At 48.9% G+C, this 21,225-nt stretch overlaps 1 protein-coding gene across 4 annotated transcripts in view; it reads right to left on the reverse strand.

Moving 5' to 3' along the window:
- Nucleotides 1-21,225, reverse strand: part of PHKA1 (phosphorylase kinase regulatory subunit alpha 1) — a 1,063,236-nt gene that overhangs the window by 1,005,022 nt on the left and 36,989 nt on the right. For all 4 annotated transcript variants that reach the window (XM_078663812.1, XM_078663811.1, XM_078663813.1 and 1 more), the window contains exon 2: nucleotides 16,792-16,950. In XM_078663812.1, coding sequence (XP_078519938.1) covers nucleotides 16,792-16,950 — 159 coding nt within the window. The remainder of the gene's footprint in view (nucleotides 1-16,791; nucleotides 16,951-21,225) is intronic.

Raw genomic sequence — 21,225 nt, forward strand, 5'->3', positions numbered from 1 at the left:
TTGTTTAAAAAAAAATGTTTGAACACCACAAAAAAAAACAAAGGTTAAAGTTACATTATAGTTGAGTGAATGTCAGAGACAACTTTAACGTTTTGAACTAAAAAAACAAAAAACCAGACACTATCCAGTTATAGTTCGCACAGCTAAATATAACTTGCGCCCCGGCCATGCACTGCTTCTGACCTCACATATTACATCACTCAAGAACTATGACATAATTTATAACATCACTGACTACTTCTCAAATGACATCATTGATTACATCTTGTGTATTAGTGGTTAGTAGCTACCATATTACTTTTCTACTTAATTTTGTATAGCCTGTATCCAGCTAATCAGTATAAGTGTTTACAAAATGCATGTACCACTAATGCATCATAGGTGTGTAGAGGTACTGAACACATACATCTTTGCCTAGAACAGTAACTTTGAGTGCCGGTGACAGTTGATGATTTGTGATCAGCACATTCCACACACGTTTTTTAGTTATGCAGAAAAAGTATCCAACAAAGTAAAGGTTCTGTGTAGTAGATACTAAGTAGTGTAAGCAACCTTGAACTATTACACAGAATCATTTCAGCATGACAATTTCTACATACCATGGCAGACTGTGTGCACCAGATACTACTATATGTAAATGAACTTGTTTAGCTTCAAAAGATGGGTTACCTGTAAAGGTTACACTACAGTATGAAGCCTGCAGGTAGTATGATCTTTAGTACCTTCAGATCTTGGTTACTGTAAGTGAATAGCCTCTCCATGAAGAAGTTTTGCATAGAGTGTACACTGTTCTTCGAAAACAGTTTCTCATGAGAGTTTAACTGTCTGAAAGTAAAGTCTCTCCATAAAGTAAACACAGTTTTCAGTACAAACTTTTCTACTCATACCAACTTCATTTATCAATGAGGGTTCTGTGACTGTGAGGGGTTTGGTACAGATTAAAGCTGTCCGTTGTAGGGCATTTATTATGGAACAGATGTTGAGTATCTTAAGGAACAGTTGAATAAATACTGAACATCGTGTGCAATGAGGGTTTTCCATATATCTGTGGTAAATAGGTACAGTGACATAGGCTACCGGTGAAGTGTATGGACAGGGTCAATAATGCATAGAACACATGCTTGCTACACCTAAGGGAGTTATTTCTGTTATGGTATTTTTGATGCTTAATATTATTCCGGGCAATTTTGTAGTTACTTTCAGGCTTCTAATATCATACTAGTTTATAGAGCAATGTCTGCAAAAGAAGCTTGGATGATGTTATCGTTGTCATAGAACATGTCACGAGTGATGTAAAATGTGAGGTCATAAGCACTGCTAACTAAAGCACATGGATTTCTGTTTTTTTAAGTTCAGAACATTAATGAACTGACATTCACCCAACTATAACGTTACTTTAACCTTTGTTTTATTTTCACTGTTCAAAATATACATATGTAACCTTTGGTTATTTTAATGAATGTGTATATATATGTGACCAAGATCTCATGCGAGATCGAAACGTGTCGTAACTGTTTGCCAAAATAAACCCGTGAATTTTACCTGATATATATATATATATATATATATATATATATATTCAAAACTTATGGCCGCTGCGATCTTGAAAGTTTCGGGGTGATTCGGCAAGCGGGGGCCGAGGAAAAGGGGAGTCCCAAAACATGTTTTCTCCATGTTCATTTCCTTAGGAAACTTTAGCCGCAGCTACAGTCCAACCTGCTCAACGGAATTACACCAAGTTTGGCAAAAAGATAGCTTTTGGTTCGAAAAGAACTCTTTTTGTGAAATGGTGTAAATCCGTTCAGTAGTTGCTGAGAAAATCAAAATTAAAAAAATATCGATATCTAGAGGCGCGCAGGATCCGGCACCCTCTCGATCACAAGTTTCATGCTAATTGGCTGTCAACACTCCAAACCAGGAAGTGTTGGCATCCATCTTGTGCCTCGATAGAACCGAGGCACAAGAAAACAGATAAACTAAGGCACAAAACAAGAAAAGGGGGCAGGGTAGAAACACCCTGACCCCCTAGGCCTGCTTAGAAGGTCCCAAAAGGACCCACATTTTTCAAAAAAAGTACATTTTGTAAAAATCCCGGGATGCGCGGAGGGTAAAAATAAAAAATTGAAAATAAATTGAAAAAAAATAAATTTGAAAAAAAAGCGCGGAATCCGCGCTTCTTTATTAATTAGCTCCCGGGTGGGCCAAGTCCCGGGTTCAATGATTACATTGTAATGGGGGGGGGGCCAAAAGGGGCCTCCCAGCAACGGGCACCGCCACCCCCGGGGCTTTTCGAAAGTATTAGCGGAGGCTTAGGGCCCCCCGCAGCCCCTGGGACTGCCACCCCCGGGGCTTTTATAAAATTTTGGCAGGAACACATGACCCCCCGCAGCCCCTGGGACCTCCACCCCCGGGGCTTATTTAAAAAAAAAAAAAACTAACCTGTGGGGGGGGCTCGAGCCCCCCACACGCCCCAGAGTCCGCCACTTTTCTAGGGCTCTAATTATTAGAATTGGGGGGTCCGTGACGGACCCCCAAGCCCCAGGGACCACCATCCCCCGGGGCTTTGCAAATGTTGGAGCCCTCGATGGCCCTGGGGACCGCCACCCCCAGGGCCGGCTCCTACAGTGTTCCAGGGTGCCCACCCCCGGGACGCTGCAGTTTGCTATGGCTACGGGAGCCGCGCTGGCAGGGCGGGAGCCGCGCGGCTCCCACCCTGCCATAGCAAACTCTGCTCTGTTTTTGGGAGAGCAGGAAACCTGCTATCTCTTCCAAAAACCAAAGCCGATTGCTTTTCCACACGAGGAGAATGTTCAACTAACTATAACACCCCTGAAACCTATAGTTTTTTCAGTGAATTTCTAAGGTTTTTTAAATGCTAATTTCTAACCATAACGTGTCTGAAACCTATGGTTTTTTCAGTGAAAATATATATATACACACACACACACACACACACACATATGTATACACACACACATACATATAGTCGCACAAAAAACAGATTACAGGGACATTATAGGTAGGAATTAACATTAAAAAAACCTTAGAAATTCACTGGGAAAAAAACAAAGGTTACGGGGACGTTATAGTTAGGAAATGGAGCTAAAAAAAACCTTAGCAACTCCCTGACAAAGACAAAGATTACTGGCATGTTGTAGATAGGCTCAAATTTCACTCAAACAAAACCACTGAAATTCAGCAGTTACAGTTACCTGACCTAACTATAACTTACTAACCAGCAATATACTGCTTATGACCTCAGATATTACATAACTTATGACATGGTCAGTGGCCTCACTCATGACATCACTGAACTATAACTCCACTGTAACCTTTGATATTTTAGTGACTTTCTACATGTTTAAGTTTTTTCCTAATTATAACATCCCTGAAAACTTTGTTTTTTTAGGGAATTTCCAAGATTTTTTAAATTCTATTTCCTAACTGTTGAGAGTGAATGTGTGAGTAAGTGCATGAGTGTCTCGGTGGGTACATGAGTGACTGAGTGAGTATCTCAATGAGAGTGAGTAGGTGTGCGAGTGGTTTTGGGAGTGGGTGCATAAGTGTCTCACTGGGTGCGAGAGTTTGTGAATGTGTCTGAGTGAGCTTGTGGGTGCGTGCGTAATTGTCTGAGTCGATGCAGGAGTGTCTGAGTAGGTTTACTCATGAGTCTGTAAGGCAGTCTGTGTGCGAGTGCATGAGTGTCTGAATCAGTCTGAGTGGGAGCGTGAGTCTCTGAGTGGGTGGGTGGGTGCATGGGTGTGGGTGGGTACATGAGTGGGTGGGTGCATTTGTGGGTCATGCATGAGTGGGTGCATGCGCGAGTGGGTGAGTGGGTGCATGCGCGAGTGGGTGAGTGGGTGCATGCGCGAGTGGCTGAGTGGGTGCATGCGCGAGTGGGTGAGTGAGTGGGTGCATGCGCGAGTGGGTGAGTGAGTGGGTGCATGCGCGAGTGGGTGAGTGAGTGGGTGCATGCGCGAGTGGGTGAGTGAGTGGGTGCATGTGCGAGTGGGTGAGTGAGTGGGTGGGTGCATGCGCGAGTGGGTGAGTGAGTGAGTGGGTGCATGCGCGAGTGGGTGAGTGAGTTGGTGCATAAGTGGGTGCATGAGTGAGTGAGTACGTGAGTGGGTGGGTGTATTAGTGAGTGGGTGCGTGAGTGGGTGCGTGAGTGGGTGGGTGCGTGGGTGGGTGGGTGCGTGAGCGGGTGCGTGAGTGAGTGGGTGCGTGCGTGAGTGGGTGCGTGAGTGGGTGAGTGGGTGGGTGCGTGAGTGGATGGATGCGTGGGTGCATCAGGGTGTGTGAGTGGGTGAGTTTGAGTGGGTCTGTGAGTCAGTACACAAGTCTCTGAGTAGGTCTATGAGTGGGTGTCTGAGTGGTTCTGTTAGTGGATGCATGAGTGCCTGAGTAGGTGTGCGAATGTCTGAGTGGGTGCATGAGTGTCTGAGTGAATCTACCAGTGCATGTGAGAGTGGGTGTCTATTTGTCTGTGTGGGTGTGTCATTAGCTGTGTGAGTGGCTGGGCCACAACGGAACCACACCTGCCCCTTTATCCAACAAGAATCCACAGCTTTACGCAAAATGTCAACCCAAGTGGAGCACTTTCTACTGGTTAATTACTAAGTGCTACCTCCTTGAGTAAATGTCCAGTTTGTATCCTATACTACAGTTGCATAACGGAGTACGAGGAAATATCACCAGTGACCTTGTGTGAGTTTTGCCAATGTGATAGTTCCTCGTGCGTCTTAAACCAGAAATGAGTGATAACGTGAATCTTCGTATAGAGAAGACAACAAAACTGCAAAGAAGTAAATCTCCGCCAAACAAGGGCCTTTCTTCTTACAGACCCCCCTCTTTTAACAGTCCTCGCTTGACTGAAAGAAAAAGAGAGGGTGAAAAAAAGTGTGTTTCCCATGTTAATTCTCATATGGATTTTGATTTAGACTACAGCCTGAACCACTGAACGAAATTGCATCAAATTTGGCAGAAAGCTAGCTCTAGGTCCAGAAAGAGTGCCTCTTGTAATTTGGTGTAAATCCGTTCCATAGTTTGAGTTATTAAAAGAAAACCAAATTTACATATCTAGGGACGCAACCCCTCCGCGTATCCTCCACATCTCGTGCAGTGATCTGATTGGGTTCCAATACTTCAACCAGGGGAGGGTTGACAGCCAACTTACATACTAACTCACAGATCCACTCAGACACACACTTAGACCAATTTAGATAGTCTCACACACCCAGTCACAGACCCATTAAAACACCCACAGACCCACTCACAAACCCACTCGTAGCCATTCAGGCATTAGCACACCCACTCACAGACCCCTGACATACTCTCACACCCACTCATAGACCCACTCAGACACAAACACCCACTTAGACACCCTCACGCCCACTTACAGACCCAATCAAACACGCACACACTCATATAGCCAATCACACCTACTCTACCTACTCTACGACATACAGTCACTCATACACCCATCCTCCAAGGTTACAGTTACAAAAATAACATTTACAACAAAAAAACAAAAGTGTCAGGGACGTTATTGGTAGGAAATAACATTAAAAAACACATTAGACTCGGGCTACAGTATCAATTGGAGTAAATCCCTTCTATATGTCCTTCATGGAGACCCCCCAGTTATTCCTAGAGACTGCCCGATCACGGTGGCTGAGTACGGCTTTAAGTATTTGGGAATCTGGGGGCGTGGCCAAGCAGCATGGCCGACAGGACGTGAGCTCCGCCAGCTCCCGTCCGAAGACCCAGTTATCCTGTGAAAAGATCCTGCCTGGGCTGCTTATTCATGGAAACACGAGCCTGAAGCTTCCCTTGTACTACCGGGACCCCCTACTGGAGGGGCGACTCGCGGAACCCTCGCAAGCTGCGCCCGATATCCTGTGGACGACCTGAGGGCTCCGGAGCAAACTACGTGAGGCCGTGGTCTGGGCCTGCATCGGAGCATTGCGGTGGAGGTGGCCAGTCCGTACGAGGCCTTCAGCTGATCCGGAGTCGGGCCCACCCTCGGCGGAGCCTGCTATCATCGGGGGCTGCGCCTGGCAGGCATTGCTGTGCGGCTGGGAGTTACCGGGCGGCTCGGCGATCCGGACTGCCTTACACCCGTGGAAGGGGATCGCGGCGCCCACCCCTGCCCCAGGCGAAATATTGGAGCGAACCCTCCCGCTGAGAGTACGTCCCGGTGGTGAGTGCCCATTTACCCCCTGGGGCCCTGGGGAGCTGACGAGAGGCCTCGGACGGTCCGTGGTGCCGCACTTCGGGGGACGCGCGAGGTTGGATCGGCGCCCCTCCCCCACTCAGCCGCCATCTTGCTTAGACGCCATGGCGCTTCCTTCCCCGAGCCGCGAAGGCGTACCAACTGCAGGTCCGCTGGCCCGCACTGCGCTGTCACCGGGCGCTTGCTTGGAAGGACGGCCCTGGAGTTTTAGGGGTCGTGCTGCTGCCTCTTGGGGGTGAGTGACGCCGCTCTGGACCCCCCGGTTGGCGCAAGAGCCTTGCTGCCCACATAAGCCGGATCACCTGAGCTCCCACCGCCTGCCTAGCGGATGGGTTGACGACCGCTGACCTTCACTAGTCACTAGTTGAGGTGCTGGGCTCCTGTGTCTGCAGCCTCACTTATACTGGGTGGAGTGGGCTGCCCCTCTGCCCTTGCTTGATCTAACTAGCCCCCGGATTAGCCTAAACATCTCCCAAGCTCCAGTTGCCTGAAGCTGCCTGGAGCAAAGCCATTTCGCCTGCCATTCCCGTCCTCAGACCGTCCTTGCGCTGCATACCTGGCCAGTGGTGACTGAGGGGAGCCCTCTGTGACATATTGAGGAGGTGTGCGATTTCCCCCTCCTGATGGCGTCCCGCAAGGATAGATCCTCAAAGTCCTCCCAGGCCAACACTATTCTGCAGTATACTACCCCGCGCCTGCCCTCACAGAGGATTACGCGGCAGACGGGTCCGGAGGACGGTGGAGATGGTCCGGCAGAGCCATCCCGAGCGGAGATCTTGAAGGCTATCCAGGGATCCCATTCTGCCTTGGAGAGGCAGATAGAGACTGTATCCATAGATGTCAATCTGCTCCGCACGGATCTCCGTAAGGTGGCAGACAAAGTTTCGGACGCGGAGGGTAATATCCCCCAATTACAAGGTGAGGTAGCCTCCTTACAGAAGTCGGTCGCACACCTTACGGCCACTACGCGAGCTCTGGAGAGAAGGGCTGAGGACGCGGAAGGTAGGGCCCGTCGAAGCAACCATCAGGGTCCTGGGAGTACCGGAACGCTTGGAGGCGGGAAATGCTGAGCGCTTCCTAGAGACCTGGATCCGCACTCAGCTGTGCCCGAACGGCCTATCTAGTGTCTTCGTTATCGAGCGGGCGCATAGGGCCTTTGTCCCCCCGTCTCGTCCGGGTGAACCCCCCAGAGCCCTAATCGCAAAGATCCTGAAGGAGGATTTGCATGCCATTGGACAGAGGTGCGGGGTCCGCGTTTCCCGGGCGGATGACCTTCCAGACCGGAGAATGTTTCCAACAGACATGCCCAGTGACTGTCCTGAAGAGCTGGGTCCATCGGGGAGCTGGGGGGGGGGGGGAGGCTGGGTGGGATTCTGGTTGGTTGTGAGTGAAGTGTGTGTTGAGTGGGTTGAATGGGGTGGCTGTGTACGTCCTGGCACTGGCAGGGGAAGGGCGGGGTAGCATTTTTGGTTGTTGCTGTTCTCTTGCTCGTGGGTGGGGGTGGGGGAAGTGTTTTTGAAGGGGTTCTGAGTTTCTGGAGGGAGGGGGGGTGAGTGCGGAAAATGTTATTGGCATTAAATGTATAGTGATTCAGGTTTTAATGTGGCTGGCTGAGTGGGCTGGTCCTTCAGGTCTAGCTGGCGCTTGGGCCCGGAGGTGGCAGGTCGCAATGTATGTATGCTATGGCCCGGTTGGGCGCAGCCAACGACCATGGGTTTTAAATTCTTAACTTGGAACGTGCGCGGTTTGGGTACTTGCACCAAGAGACACAGGGTTCTTTCCTTCCTTAAGCGGCATGGGGTCTCTGTCGCGTGCCTGCAGGAGACCTATTTGGACGATGAGGGAGCTCAGCGGCTGTCCAAGAAATGGAGAGGCCAGTTGTTCCACTCCTCCTTGTCCACATATGCCAGGTGGGTCCTTATCTGGGTAGCGCCTGGGATTCCCTGTGCTGTTCAATATGTTGAAGCAGATGTTGAAGCAGATGTTGAAGGCAGGTATCTGCTGGTGCGGATCAGGCTAGATGATAGGGAATTCTTACTCTTGAATTCCTATGCACCCAATATTGATGACCCGAACTTTTTCTCTCGCCTTCAGGATCTTGTCACTCCGGACCTAGATGCCCCTTTCCTCTGGTTTGGGGATTTCAATTGCGTATTGGACCCTGATTTGGACCGACATCCTCCTCGATCTGGCACAAAGCCGCGTATGACGGCGCGCCTCCACGAAGTAATGCATAATTTGGGGGCTCTGGATGTGTGGCGGACCTGCCACCCCACTCAGAAGCTATATACATGTTATACCCGACGCATGGAACCCATAGTAGGTTGGACCGCGTACTTGTTGCCAATCTCGCTCCGTCTCTTACTCTGACGGTTACGCATCAGGCCCGATACTTGTCGGATCATGCCCCGGTGACATGTATGGCACAGTGGGCTGATCAGGCTGCCCGTCCCCGCACCTGGCGGATGCCGATGGACATCCTCCAAGACCAAGTGGGAAGGGATCATGTGGCGACTGCCCTGTCAGATTACATAGATTTGAACTAGGGGAGTGGTGATTTACCCGACCCCACCAGATGGGAGGCCCTGAAGGTGGTGGTACGCGGGGCATGTATGGGCCTCACGTATGGGGTCCGGAAACAGATGCTGTCTGACTTACGGGATGCAGAGGCCGTGCTTCAGCGCACTCAGACTCGACAAGATCCTGACTCTTCGGATCAAGAGGCTGAGAAGACGGCTCAGGTGTCTGTCCATGACATCCTCACCCGCCTTGATAAATATACTTTGGGCCAGTACAGGCAGCGTCTTCATCGCGAAGGTGACAAATCTGGCCGATTACTGGCCTGGATTCTTCGTCGTGAATTTGCGCCTGAGAGAATAGTTGCCCTACGAGCCCCAAATGGTAGTATGGTGCACTCGGAATCTGCTATCCTTGAAGTCCTCTGATCCCATCTGCAGGCCGTATATGCAGCTGACCCCTTGGTCACGGAGGATTCCTATCGGCCCTATCGGCCCTATCTTCTCGACTTGGATCTCCAGACCCTCTCGGAGGAAGCGGCGAAGGAACTAGATGCGGGGGTGACGCTACGGGAGATCAGCGCTGCGTTGGCCGCCCTGCCACGGGCTAAGACCCCAGGCGGGGACGGTTTCCCGCCTGAATTTTACCACTCGTTCGGGGAAGTCCTGGCCCCCCTCTTGTTGCAGGTTTATAATGAAGCTCTGGAGTCTGGCGTTCTCCCGCCTACTATGAACCAGGGAGAGGTCTGCATGATCTTGAAACCGGGTGGGGACGGTTGCGACCCCGCAGCATTCCACCCTATCACCCTGATCAATACGGACGCAAAGATCCTCACTAAACTATTGGCAACTCGCCTAGCCCCGCACATGACCCACTTGATCCACCCGGACCAGTGTGGGTTTATCCCTGGCCGTAATACTGCGATGAACTTGCGGCGCCTGAATCATATCCTCCATGAGGTGCGTGGGAGAGAGGGTGCTCATGTACTGGTGTCGATCGACCTGGCTAAGGCCTTCGACACGGTTAACTGGGGGTATCTGCTGGAGATGCTCCGGAGGACAGGGTTCGGATCGGTGTTCTGCAATTGGATCCGTGTGCTCTATGGGGCACCCCGTGCTAGAGTTCGACTGGGGTCGGCCCGCTCGGAGGAGTGGTCCCTGGGGAGGGGCACTCGTCAGGGGTGCCCCCTCTCCCGCTCCTGTTTGCTCTGGCAATAGAACCCTTGGCGGTTGCTGTTCGCGCCGAGCTGGAGCAGTGGGGCATTAAGGTGGGCGACACCGTGAACGTGATCTCCCTTTATGCCGACGATGCTTTATTCTATTTGACGTCCCCTAACGAATCGCTTCCCGCATTGATGCGGATTCTGGACCGCTTTGGCGCGGCCTCTGGATTACGCATCAACCTTGGTAAATCCTTGATTTTCCCGCTGGCGGGCTGTGCTCCTGATCCGAGCGCGGATCCCCCATCTTTGGGGCTACGATGGGAGCGTGAGGCGTTCCGCTATCTCGGCATTCAGGTGGCTTCGACCGACGAGCACCTGCAAGCTTACAACGCCGACCGAGTGCTCCAGACTCTTCACGGGTCTGTGTCTTTCTGGAACACGCTTCCTCTCTTCCTTATGGGGCGATTGGCGATCGCCAAGATGGTGATGCTCCCCAGGATATTGTACATTTTGCAGAATACCCTGTGTCCGCTTCCTCGTCGAGTATTTCGCACGCTCGATTCGCTCCTCACGTCACTGCTTTAGGCGGGCGTAGTAGAGTTGCTCTGCGCACGGTGACCCGGTGTTGGGAGGAGGGAGGCCTGGATGCCCCTAAGTTTGACCTATATTATTACGCGGCACAGCTCCTCCCAGCCGCAAGGTGGTTCGCGGATGAGGATAACTGGGAGCTGCAACTATTGGCGGGCAGAGCGAACGAGAAGGCTCTGAGAGAGGCTCTGATGCAGGGAAGGGGAGCGGATCAGGCCCTGCCCTATGTGGTATGACACGCAGCGGGCATTTGGCAGCAATTCGTCGAGAAGGTATTGAAACGGGCCCCCTTCCATAGGGAGCTGCCGGTGTGGATCTTGGCCCCGGTGCTCCGGATGGAGGAGGATGTGTCCTAACGGGAATGGCGGATGTGAGACTTTGGCGGACCTCTATCCTGATGACTCCTTTGTGTCCTTTGAACGTGCCACGGAGTCCTTTGGATTAAGCAGGGGGCAGTACCTGCATTACGGAGGGCTCCAGGAAATAGCTAGAATGACGTGGCCTCAGTTCCCGGAGGCACCTCCGCTGACTCACACCCTCGACATCCTCATGTCGTCTGCTAGAGGTAGAAGGCTGGTCTCCCTGCTGTACTCGGCCATGAGACGGGATTCAACCCCACCGACCGCGCCCTCCTGGGCGGCCTGGTAGGCAGACTTGGGGGTGGCTCTGGAGCCGGGACAGCGCAAACAAATTGGGCTCCTGACCCGAAAAGTCTTGTGTAACGCACGGTTCAAGTTGATACACTTTAACTTTGACCACCGTACCTATATGACCCCGGTCTCTCTAAGTCGCATTTCTGCAGATAGGCGACATAACTGCCCTAGGTGTGGGGCGGAGAGAGCGGGATTTTTCCATCTAGCCTGGGAGTGCCCACGGGTCGCCGCCTTTTGGAGAGAGGTGGTGGACCATATTGGTCGTGCTACAAGACTCAAGATTGCTCTGGATCCGCTCCATTGTCTCTTGGCCCTGGTACACAAGCCTAAAAAGAGGAACCTGTCCTACAAGTTTTTACAATTATTACTGGTCTTGGCAAGGCCGCGCGTAGCAATAACTTGGATGGGGCAGAGGGCTCCCGAGATGTCCCTCTGGCTGAGAGATGCTAGAGAATGGTCCCTGGCTGAGGAGACACATATGCAGTGCACTCGCCGTGATGGGAAACTACAGGATGACCTGCTTGCCTGGAGGTTGATGTGTATGGAGGGGTTGACAGATGATGATTCCGATGCCACCAGTGCTGAGTTGTTCCCCCCTGGGGTGGGAGACGGGTTGGAGGGCCCTGGTCTGGGGTAGTGCCCTGATAGACGCACACTAATGTTCCTTGTTTATATACCTGTGATTTGCTTTGATACCCGAAGATCTTCCTCTGGGTGTGATGTTTGCACCTTCTCGGGCCTAGCATGGATAACCTGACTTCTTCACGTACTTTATCACTGATGCCACGCGCGGGGGGGGGGGGGTTTGTTTGTTGTTTTATGTTAAAACGGTGCTCTATTAATAAACAAAAAAGAAGGTAGTTGCCCAGACAGATAGGAGTGGGATTATATGAAGGACAAGGGAGAGAGGATATGTATATAAAAATCAGCGGATACAATGATGTATACATATTGTTAATGTACGGCTATGTTTACTTGAGGCATGCTCTGAATCTACGCCGCCCAGCCTCCGGGATGTGGGCCCATATGGCTATGTTTTACCCTGAACATCGCATGCAGATAATCTTGCCTTTCATTGGCCTGAGGGCTATGAGAACCTGTGCCTTTTATGGTTTCGCAATAAAAATAGTTTTCAAAAAAAGTATTTGGGAATCTTTATCTCTAAAGATAAAGCCACAATGTTTGAGAAGAATCTACTGCCGCCCCTCCAGCGATTAAAACGAGACTCCGCTACCTGACAGAAACTCCCGCTGTCCCTACTGGGCCGAGCGGCTCTTTTTAAAATGATGGCATTGCCGCGATTCCTTTATGCCCTACAGAACTACCCCGACCTGGTCCCACAGTCATACTTCGCAGCCGTTGAGGCCGCCCAGAGAGACCTCCTGTGGTGGGTCTCTCCAAGAATATCCCTACAGAAATTAACACTTGGATGGTTTGACGGGGGTGTAGCGCTCCCGGACATACGCAAGTACTACTCGGCCATCAACCAGGGCACATACTGTGATGGCGGCGACCCAGGCTATGGAATGGACCAATGGCTCCTTCCGGGTGGTAACTTCGAGGCGGCGCTTTATTCCAAACCGGGCAGATATCCACTCACAGGGCCAACGAAACACTCTGTCCAAATATGGCACACAGTACAGAGGAAACTGGGTTGGGCAAATATTCTTACCATGACCACCCCACTATGGGCATCCGAGAAGCTAGGAAATCTGGGCCGCTCCAAGGGATTCCGTAACTGGGATCTTATTGGCATCTCTCAAGTTGGGGACCTTTGGGGTCCGGACGGAGTTAAGTCCTTTGCCTCTCTTCAAGCAACGTATGAACTCGCACAATCGGAGTACTTCCGATACTTGCAGGTTAGGCACTCCCTACAGAAGAATATTCCATCAGGGACCACACCCCCAAAAGCCTCCCCCCTGGAGGATAGGCTGCTAGATGGACATCTCCCATTACATGCAATCTCCCTTACCTATAAAAAGCTAATCAACAACTCTCCAGACCCGCTGCTAGCTCTTAAAGGGAAGTGGGAGGCAGACGGACTGAAAATAGATGAGGAGGAGTGGAGGAGTGCGCTTGCTTCCCCCAAGGAGGCGGTGATATCAGCCAGGCTCCGACTCATTCGGCTTAAAATATTGCATTGGGTTTATATTTCTGGTACACGACTGCAGCTGATGGGACGTAGCGAGGACGGTCTCTGTAGAAGGGGATGCGGGGGGGTAGGCACCTTCTTTCACATAACATGGGAGTGCCCAGTGCTACAGACCTACTGGAAACGGGTAATGCGCTGTATGCAAGAAGTGTGGGGGGTGGAATTGAGACTGGGGGCGAAGCGGTGCCTCTTGAACATTTGGGAGCCCACCGACCTGCCAGCGAAGGGGAGGCTATGGGTGACGTTGGGGCAGACCGTGGCAAAGCGGAACATTGCTAGACTATGGGGGGCAACCGAGGCCCCAAAAATTGGCTCCTGGAAAAAAGATATGGACTGGTGCATGCTCCAAGAGAAGACAGTGTACATGGCACGAGGGTGCCCTAAGAAATGGGGGGCGGTGTGGTCAAACTACAACGACTAAAGAGGGAACATCTGTGAACCTCCCCAACCTCAACTCGTAGTTGGGGAGATGGAAACGTGATTGGTTTCGTATAGGCTAATGTACTCACTCTAACAATTGACCGTGAACTGTCGGCTTTGTGTTTTCATGGTGCACTGAAATAATTGTATTGCAAACTTGTGTTGACCATCACTTGCTTTAAGCTGTTAATAAAAAGATTTTTTTTTTAAAACACCTTAGAAATTCACAAAAAAAACCCAAAGGTTACAGGGATCTTATTGTTGGGGATTAGAATTTAAAAAACATAGAAATTAACTGAAAAAAACAAAAGGTTACAGGCAAGTATTGTACATGCACAAAACCATAGAAATTCAGAACTTATGGTTACATTAGCTAACTATAACTTATGCCCCAAAATGCACTGCTTATGACCTCATATATTACATCAGAAATGGTCAGTGATGAGGTTGAAATTTTATTTTATGTGCTTGTATAGCGCCTGAATAGACCCCCGAAGGGGTATCTCCGCGCTTTTGCTAGCTGAAAGGAACATAAAATTATCCAGGTCATTCCAGAGGTAACTCAGGCAGATGGAAAAATTAGCCGCTGGTGAATAGGTAGGTCTTAAGCGTTTTGCGGAAAGCTAGATGGTTTGAAATACATTTTAATGTAGGGGGAAGTGAATTCCAGAGAGCGGGTCCAGAGTGTGCCAGGGCACGCCCTCCCTGGCGGGACCTTTTTATTTTGGGGACCTGTAGTAGATGGGGATTACTGGACCGTAGAGATCGAACTGGGACATAGGGTTGAAAGGCAGTTGTAAGGTATTTGGGGCCCTTACCTATCAGGCATTTATGAATGGTGCACAAGATATTAAACTTAGTGCGCTGCCGCACTGGCAACCAGTGGAGTTCCGCCAGTAGAGGTCGGGAGGGGGTCCTAGATGGAGCATTAAGGACTAACCTCGCCGCCGTATTTTGGACTACTTGCAGTTTGTTCATTTGGCCTTCATTTGTAGACAAAAGAAGGCCATTGCAGTAGTCCAATCTACTGATCACTAGTGTCTGGACTAGTGTCTTCCTGTGGTTGTCGGGTAGATAGGGGAACACCCTTTTCAGCAGACCAATAGCCCTAAAGCATGTGCCGGCAACTTGATTGACATGATGTTTAAATGTCAGCGCATGGTCGAATAATACTCCCAAGTTTTTCACCGTCTGCTTTGGAATGGGAACTGGACCCAGTTCTACAGGCCACCATTCACCAGACCACAGAGTCACTGCCTCTCCAAACAGTAAGACCTCTGTTTTTCCCACATTGCATTGTAGCCAGTTCTCAGCCATCCATCTTGAAACAACCCTCATACCTTCTGCAAAAGATTTTTGCAGATCCGGTGTGAAGGTTTTAAAAGGGAACAGAAGTTGGGTGTCGTCGGCATAGGACACAGGGGTAAACCCATAGGACCTCACTAAGTTGGCCAGGGGGGCCACATACACATTGAATAATGTGGGGCTTAGGCATGAGCCCTGTGGCACCCCCCTTGTGAGCTCCCTGGAGACGGATTTATGGGAGCCCAGCCTAACTTCTTGAGAGCGGCTTTCCCAAATCAGGATCTTAGCTTCTCTGCTCAAGATAGGATATATCTAGCAAAAAAAAAAACATAACGTATCAGACCTCACGATTTAGGAGTTGTCTAACTGATCTAAAGCCGACGTGCCTTTGTACAAGGATACATACCACTGAGAGTAAGAGCTATACAAGCAGAAATACCTGTGTTTGCCTCATTTCCTAGCTAGATTGTTGCCCCACAGTGGCGATTTGTGTGCTTCCTATAGTATTGCCAGATCAATTCTACGCATCTCCAAGTATGAAATTACTCTTCTAACCTTTTGTGGATTGATTGTTCAATCACCTGACATTTTAAGAGATGAGTTTCAGCGTCTTACTATCTGGGGCAGCCATATATACGAACTGATTTGTCATGCCCTATCCTGCACACAACTGTTGTCCTATGGACATTCATGTATGTCCTTTCTTGTGTTTCTGAACATACGGATATCTTTTAATAAACTTATCCGACCCCCACCCACTTAACACCCCAAATGTCAATGTAATTACCAACATAGGTACAGAAAATGATGACAATAATGTACTTGATTCGGGGCAATTCAGAGACATGTGGGGTTCTGGGGGGAGATTTGTGAATGTCTGTGCCTGTTTTTGTATCATCGTTATCTAGAGACTTTTGTATGTGGGCTGGTCAGGCCTAGATGTGTTATCAAAATGAAATAACATTTGTTGTGGAAAAAAAATTAGCTTTCTACATTGGCACAAGCAATCATAGGTGAAAAAGAATTCCATTTGTAATTAGTACAATCACTGCTATATCATTTAGCAGCATATTGTGCTAGCTAACTGAACACAGTCAAACAGTGCTCAGGCACCTTCATCTATTGGGATAACAATGAAAGCATTTTAGAGAGTATGTTGATTGAAATTAAGCTAAAGAACAAACAGTCGGGGTGAAGGCAGCCATTTGCAGAATGGCTCTAACAGAACATGTTAGTATGGAGTAAGAGAAAATGTGACCGTGTTCACTGTGGCAAAGGTGTCACAGAAAGGTGTTTGGGTGTAAAAAAAACACATTTTCAATTACTGTAGATAATGTGGGCCTTTGAATTTGATAGTGGACACAGTTTATTCGAGTTCATATTACAGGCACAGGTCCAAAAGAATCAATTAAGAAAAACGTGCATCAAAAGTGGTGTATGACAAATTCTGCACGTAACTTCGACTCCCAGCAATGGAATCACAATTGGAAAAATATTATGGTGAAGTAATAGCGCTTGAAGACAGTAGCATTGCTGTTGAAATGGCAAACAGAGCTGAGCAAGTTATTCCTGAAAGAGGACAGAGTAGCAAGCTGAGTAGGAGGAGGCAGAGAAAGCAAGATAGAAGAATGGTCACAATTTACAAAGAGGAGAGAGACCAAGACAGATAGATTCAGGCAGGTCAAAATCATATATTGTTTTTTATGGACAACATCATCTCACAAGTTTCTTCAACAGGAGAGTGCTACCATTCTCTTACCTGCTCCAGTTCATATGCCTTAGCCTTGTCCTCATCCCGGTCTGCATTCTTTCGATAAGCAAGGCCCAGACCCCACACTGCAAGTATGCTGTAGACATTGTCCCGAACCCAAGCATCCCTTTGGTCACAACTTGCAGGAAGCAAGCCAGTTACAGAATTCTGTAAGGTAAGACAGATTGTATATTAAATTCCATAGTGTTTCAAACCTCTTACATCAAAACCAGATGGTTAACATAGTAGAAACATACAAAAGATTTGCATTTAATATTTTTTTCAATTGCCACCATTAGTTTTGAAGTGGAAATAATTTGCAGCAAGCTTAATAGAACTTTGTATACTATTTGCAAAATGTATAGGCAAAAGCTAGACAAAATATTACTTACTGGTTCCAAATGAGGTTCGGACAACAAACCCTCAGCAGCCTTTGTTATTATTTCGGGGAGAAAAGGTGGACCCACCATGCCACATTTTATTCAGGAGCTGTATGGGTCACGCCAGGGTCAGGGCTAGGTGAAGAGCCAGGTATTCAGTTTCTTGTGGAATTCAAGAACTGAGGAGGAGGCTATGATGTAGAGGGGCATGTTGTTCCAGGATTTTGGAGCGAGGAAGGAGAAGGCATGACCACTGATCTGGTTCTGCGTATGCAGGGTGTGTGTGTGCGAGTTGTGAAATTAGCGGCTCTGCTACATTTGCTGTCTCTGTTGTTGTTTCCCCTGATTTTTCTGGCAGCTTCGGGACGCAAGTGTTCCCTCGGGTTTTCCGCGGGGACGGTCGAGGTAGAGGCCACTCGTGAGGCTGTGTCTCCAACCAATACCAGCAGAATGGACAAGGACCCAAACAATACCAGGACCAAACCAGGTTCAGAAACTTCTACTCCACAAGGGGGCGTCGTGGCAAGGGCAGAGGTTACTGAGGAGCAGCAACTTCCTCAAGCACCAGTGAGTGTATTTCCTACTTCCCACTTAAAAGTAGGGGGGCAGCTGGCAAGTTTTTTCCGGGTGTGGACTTGCATCACAGGAGATGTGTGGGTCCTTTAAACTATACAAGGTTCCACACAGAGTTTCTCAGGGAACCCTTCCAACTGATCCGCCCTCATCCCATCCAATTCTCCCAACAGGATGCTGCTCTAGTGGACCAAGCGGTCACGTCCCTTCTCTCAATGGCGCCATTCTCCCCTCCTTACCCCACCCGCGAGGTTTCATCAGTAATATTTTTCTGGTCGAGAATACCAACAGAGGTCAAAAACCTGTGATAAACCTAAGCGACTTCAATTAGTGGTGGTCTACCACCATTTAAAAAAGGAGGGGATCCATCTCCTCAGGCATTTGTTGAGACCCCTAAATTGGATGGTCTATTTGGACCTCAAGGATGCCCACCTGGTTGTTCCAGTCTTTACACATCACCACAGTTTCCTTCAATTCATTTGGAAACAACAGACGTACAAATTTGTGTCCCTTCCCTTCGGTCTTTCCTCAGCCCCGTGGTGCTGCATTAAGGTACTCAAACCCGTGGTGGAACATCTCAGGACTCAAGGTATACGAATTATGGTTTATCTAGACAATTTGCTTCTTATGGACTCATGTCCTCGTCAATTACTTTCTCACCTCCGGTTGGCAGTGAATTTGCGGCATGGTCTAGGCTTGGTGATCAACGAGACGAAGTCTTTTCTATCTCCTTCACAGAAGGTGACATTCCTAGGTTTCGTGATAGACTCCACCACCTCTACTCTAAGTCTTCCGTCCGGAAAAGTAGTGAAAATTCAACACGAGTTAAGGCGTACTCTGTCCAAGCACCAGGTAACTCTCAGACAGATAGCACGAGTGGTGGGCCTTCTCTGCGCATCGATCCAGGCCATCTTCCCGGGCCACCTCCACTACCGGGACCTGCAACGTCTAAAAGCGTCTCACTTATGCAAAGGTTACCCCTACTGTCACAAGGTGTCACTGTCTGAGGAGGCTCGAGAGGAAATCCAATGGTTGCTTGTCCACATGAGGCCTGGAATGGCCATGCGATCCTCGGGTCAACACCAGATTTGGTTCTAGAGTCCGACGCTAGCAAGACTGGCTGGGGGGCCATGTGCGGCGCTATTTCTACAGGAAGCTTGTGGTCTCAAGAAGAGCATCAGTTACATATTAATTGCTTAGAACTTCTAGCAGGTTTGTTCCCAGTTCGTTGTTGGACAAGAGAGTCTATTCAGTCATGTGTCCTTCTGAAGAGGGACAACATTTCAGCGGTCCGTTATATCAATCACTTAAGAGGCATATGATCCAAAGCCCTTTCGGCCCTGGCAGCCGGATATTGGTAGTATTGCCTGGACCATCAGGTCTCAGTCATGGCGGAGCACTTGCCGTGCCACGAGAACCAAGCAGCGGACATTTAATCCCGCAACTTCAAGGATTTCAGCCTTTGGAAACTCGATCCGGAAGTGTTTGCGACTATGAATACACAGTGGGGTCCATTCTCGGTAGACCTGTATGCCTCGAGATTAGACCACCAGCTTCCCCGATTCTTTAGCTGGAGACCAGACCCTTTAGCGGTGGCCCCAGATGAGTTTCTCCAGGACCGGAGTCGGGAGAAAGGGTACGCTTTTCCTCCCTTTGCGATGATCACAAGGGTAACAGTACAGGTCAGGAGACAAGGGGCAGAAATGGTTTGATCACCCACCTTTGGAGGTCACAAGAGTCCCGACTAAGTTCCTCATCCACTGATTCAGGAGAATTAATTGTGGCAGATTACCGGAGACGTTAGGAAGTCCCAGGCCTTTCGGAAAAGGCAGAGATCCTCATGTCCTGAGCGTGGGCAGACAGTACTGTCAAGAGGTATAAATCTGCATAGAGAAGATGGTCCGGTTGGTGTATGAAAAGGGACCTTAATCCCTTGGACGCAGATGTAGTCCACATCCTTAATTTTTCTAGCCCATTTAGCTCATAAGTTTTGGTTTACAGATCGATGAACACCTTCCGGTCAGTCATTTCAGCTGGGCATTCCCCAATAGATGACACAGCGGTTGGAGAACATCCACTAATATGCTGATTACTACAAGGTATCAGACTCTCTCTTCCTCCAGAACCTCGCTACTCGGCTGTCTGGGACGTGAACCAGGCCCTTAATCTTTTCCTTTTTTGGCAACCCAATCGGTTTTGGTCCAGGAAAGAGTTGTCGGCCAAATTGGCAATGTTGCTGTGTCTCATATCCGGCCGCTGTGTTTCTGATGTGAAGGCATTAGACATAACAGGCAGGATTTTTTCCCCGACTGGGGTAACTTTCACTCTCCACAGATGAGCAATGTGCTACACGAGAGTCATCTCTCAACCAGAGCTCCCACACTCTCCCAAACTGTGTGTGGTGCGATGCCTGAAAGCATATGAGGATATGGCCAAGGAGATTCGCACTCCCAGGGACCAACAGCTGCTTATTGCACTTCGTAAACCTTTTAAGGCGGTCTCTTCCCCCACTATAGCTAGGTGGGCTAGATGGGTAATGCAAGAAGCTGGTATTGACCTTTGGATTTTTGGAGCACACTCAGCCAGAGGTGCAATGGCTTCTAAAGCATTTAGCTTAGGCGCCCGTTTGGAGGATATCCTCAACGCGGTAGACTGGTCTTCAGACTCAACTTTTAAAAGGTTCTATTTCAAGCCAATGCTTAACATGGCTCACCTCATGGTGAGCAAACTTTAAATGAGCATAATCCTCGCCTCATATCCTGACATAGAATGAAAGATGTCCTAGCTAACGTAAAGTAAAGTTTAAATTCTATTAAGGACTTGGAGGTGACGATTAACCCACACTAGGGATTCATTCCTTCAAGGAGATTCCCCTCCCCATATTGGAGTAAGTAATTCTTGCATTTACAATCGACTATTAAAATGTTGGTCTTGATTGCACAGTATTGCTTTGCTCTTTGCTGTTCTTCCCACAGGCTTTAGTGGTTGAAGGCCTTGGTGGTGACAATGTTCCTTGTCTTTGCAGGATCTGATGCAAACAAACAGGATGCATGAAGGTGATCCCATAGCTGACTCTGCGCGATGAAAAAGGACAAGGGGCCAGTGAAGAAGGACTATGTTGGATAGGTTGCACTCTGATTGGACGTTCACTCTGTTCCTATTGGATGTTTTTTGTACTACATTTATCCCAAGGTTTCATGGGAAAAGTAGTTTTTGTCTTTAAAATTGTGATGGCTGCTGTTGAATAAAAGTGAAGAAAGAAGGCATAATCCTCGCCTCCGAGCCCTTAATAGAATTGAAACTTTCCGTTACGATAGCTAGGACATTTTTCATTCTATGCAGTTATTGTAAAGCTGTACAAAAACCCAAATGCGACTCAGTTTTTAAAAAAAATTTGAGCAAAACGATAGGGCATTGCTAGAGATCAGGGAGGGTCTTTCAGCTTCAATGACAGAAATGAAGTATATATATATATATATATATATATATA

Source organism: Lissotriton helveticus, chromosome 10, assembly GCF_964261635.1.
Source record: "Lissotriton helveticus chromosome 10, aLisHel1.1, whole genome shotgun sequence".
In the NCBI taxonomy this organism is placed as follows: Eukaryota; Metazoa; Chordata; class Amphibia; order Caudata; family Salamandridae; genus Lissotriton; species Lissotriton helveticus.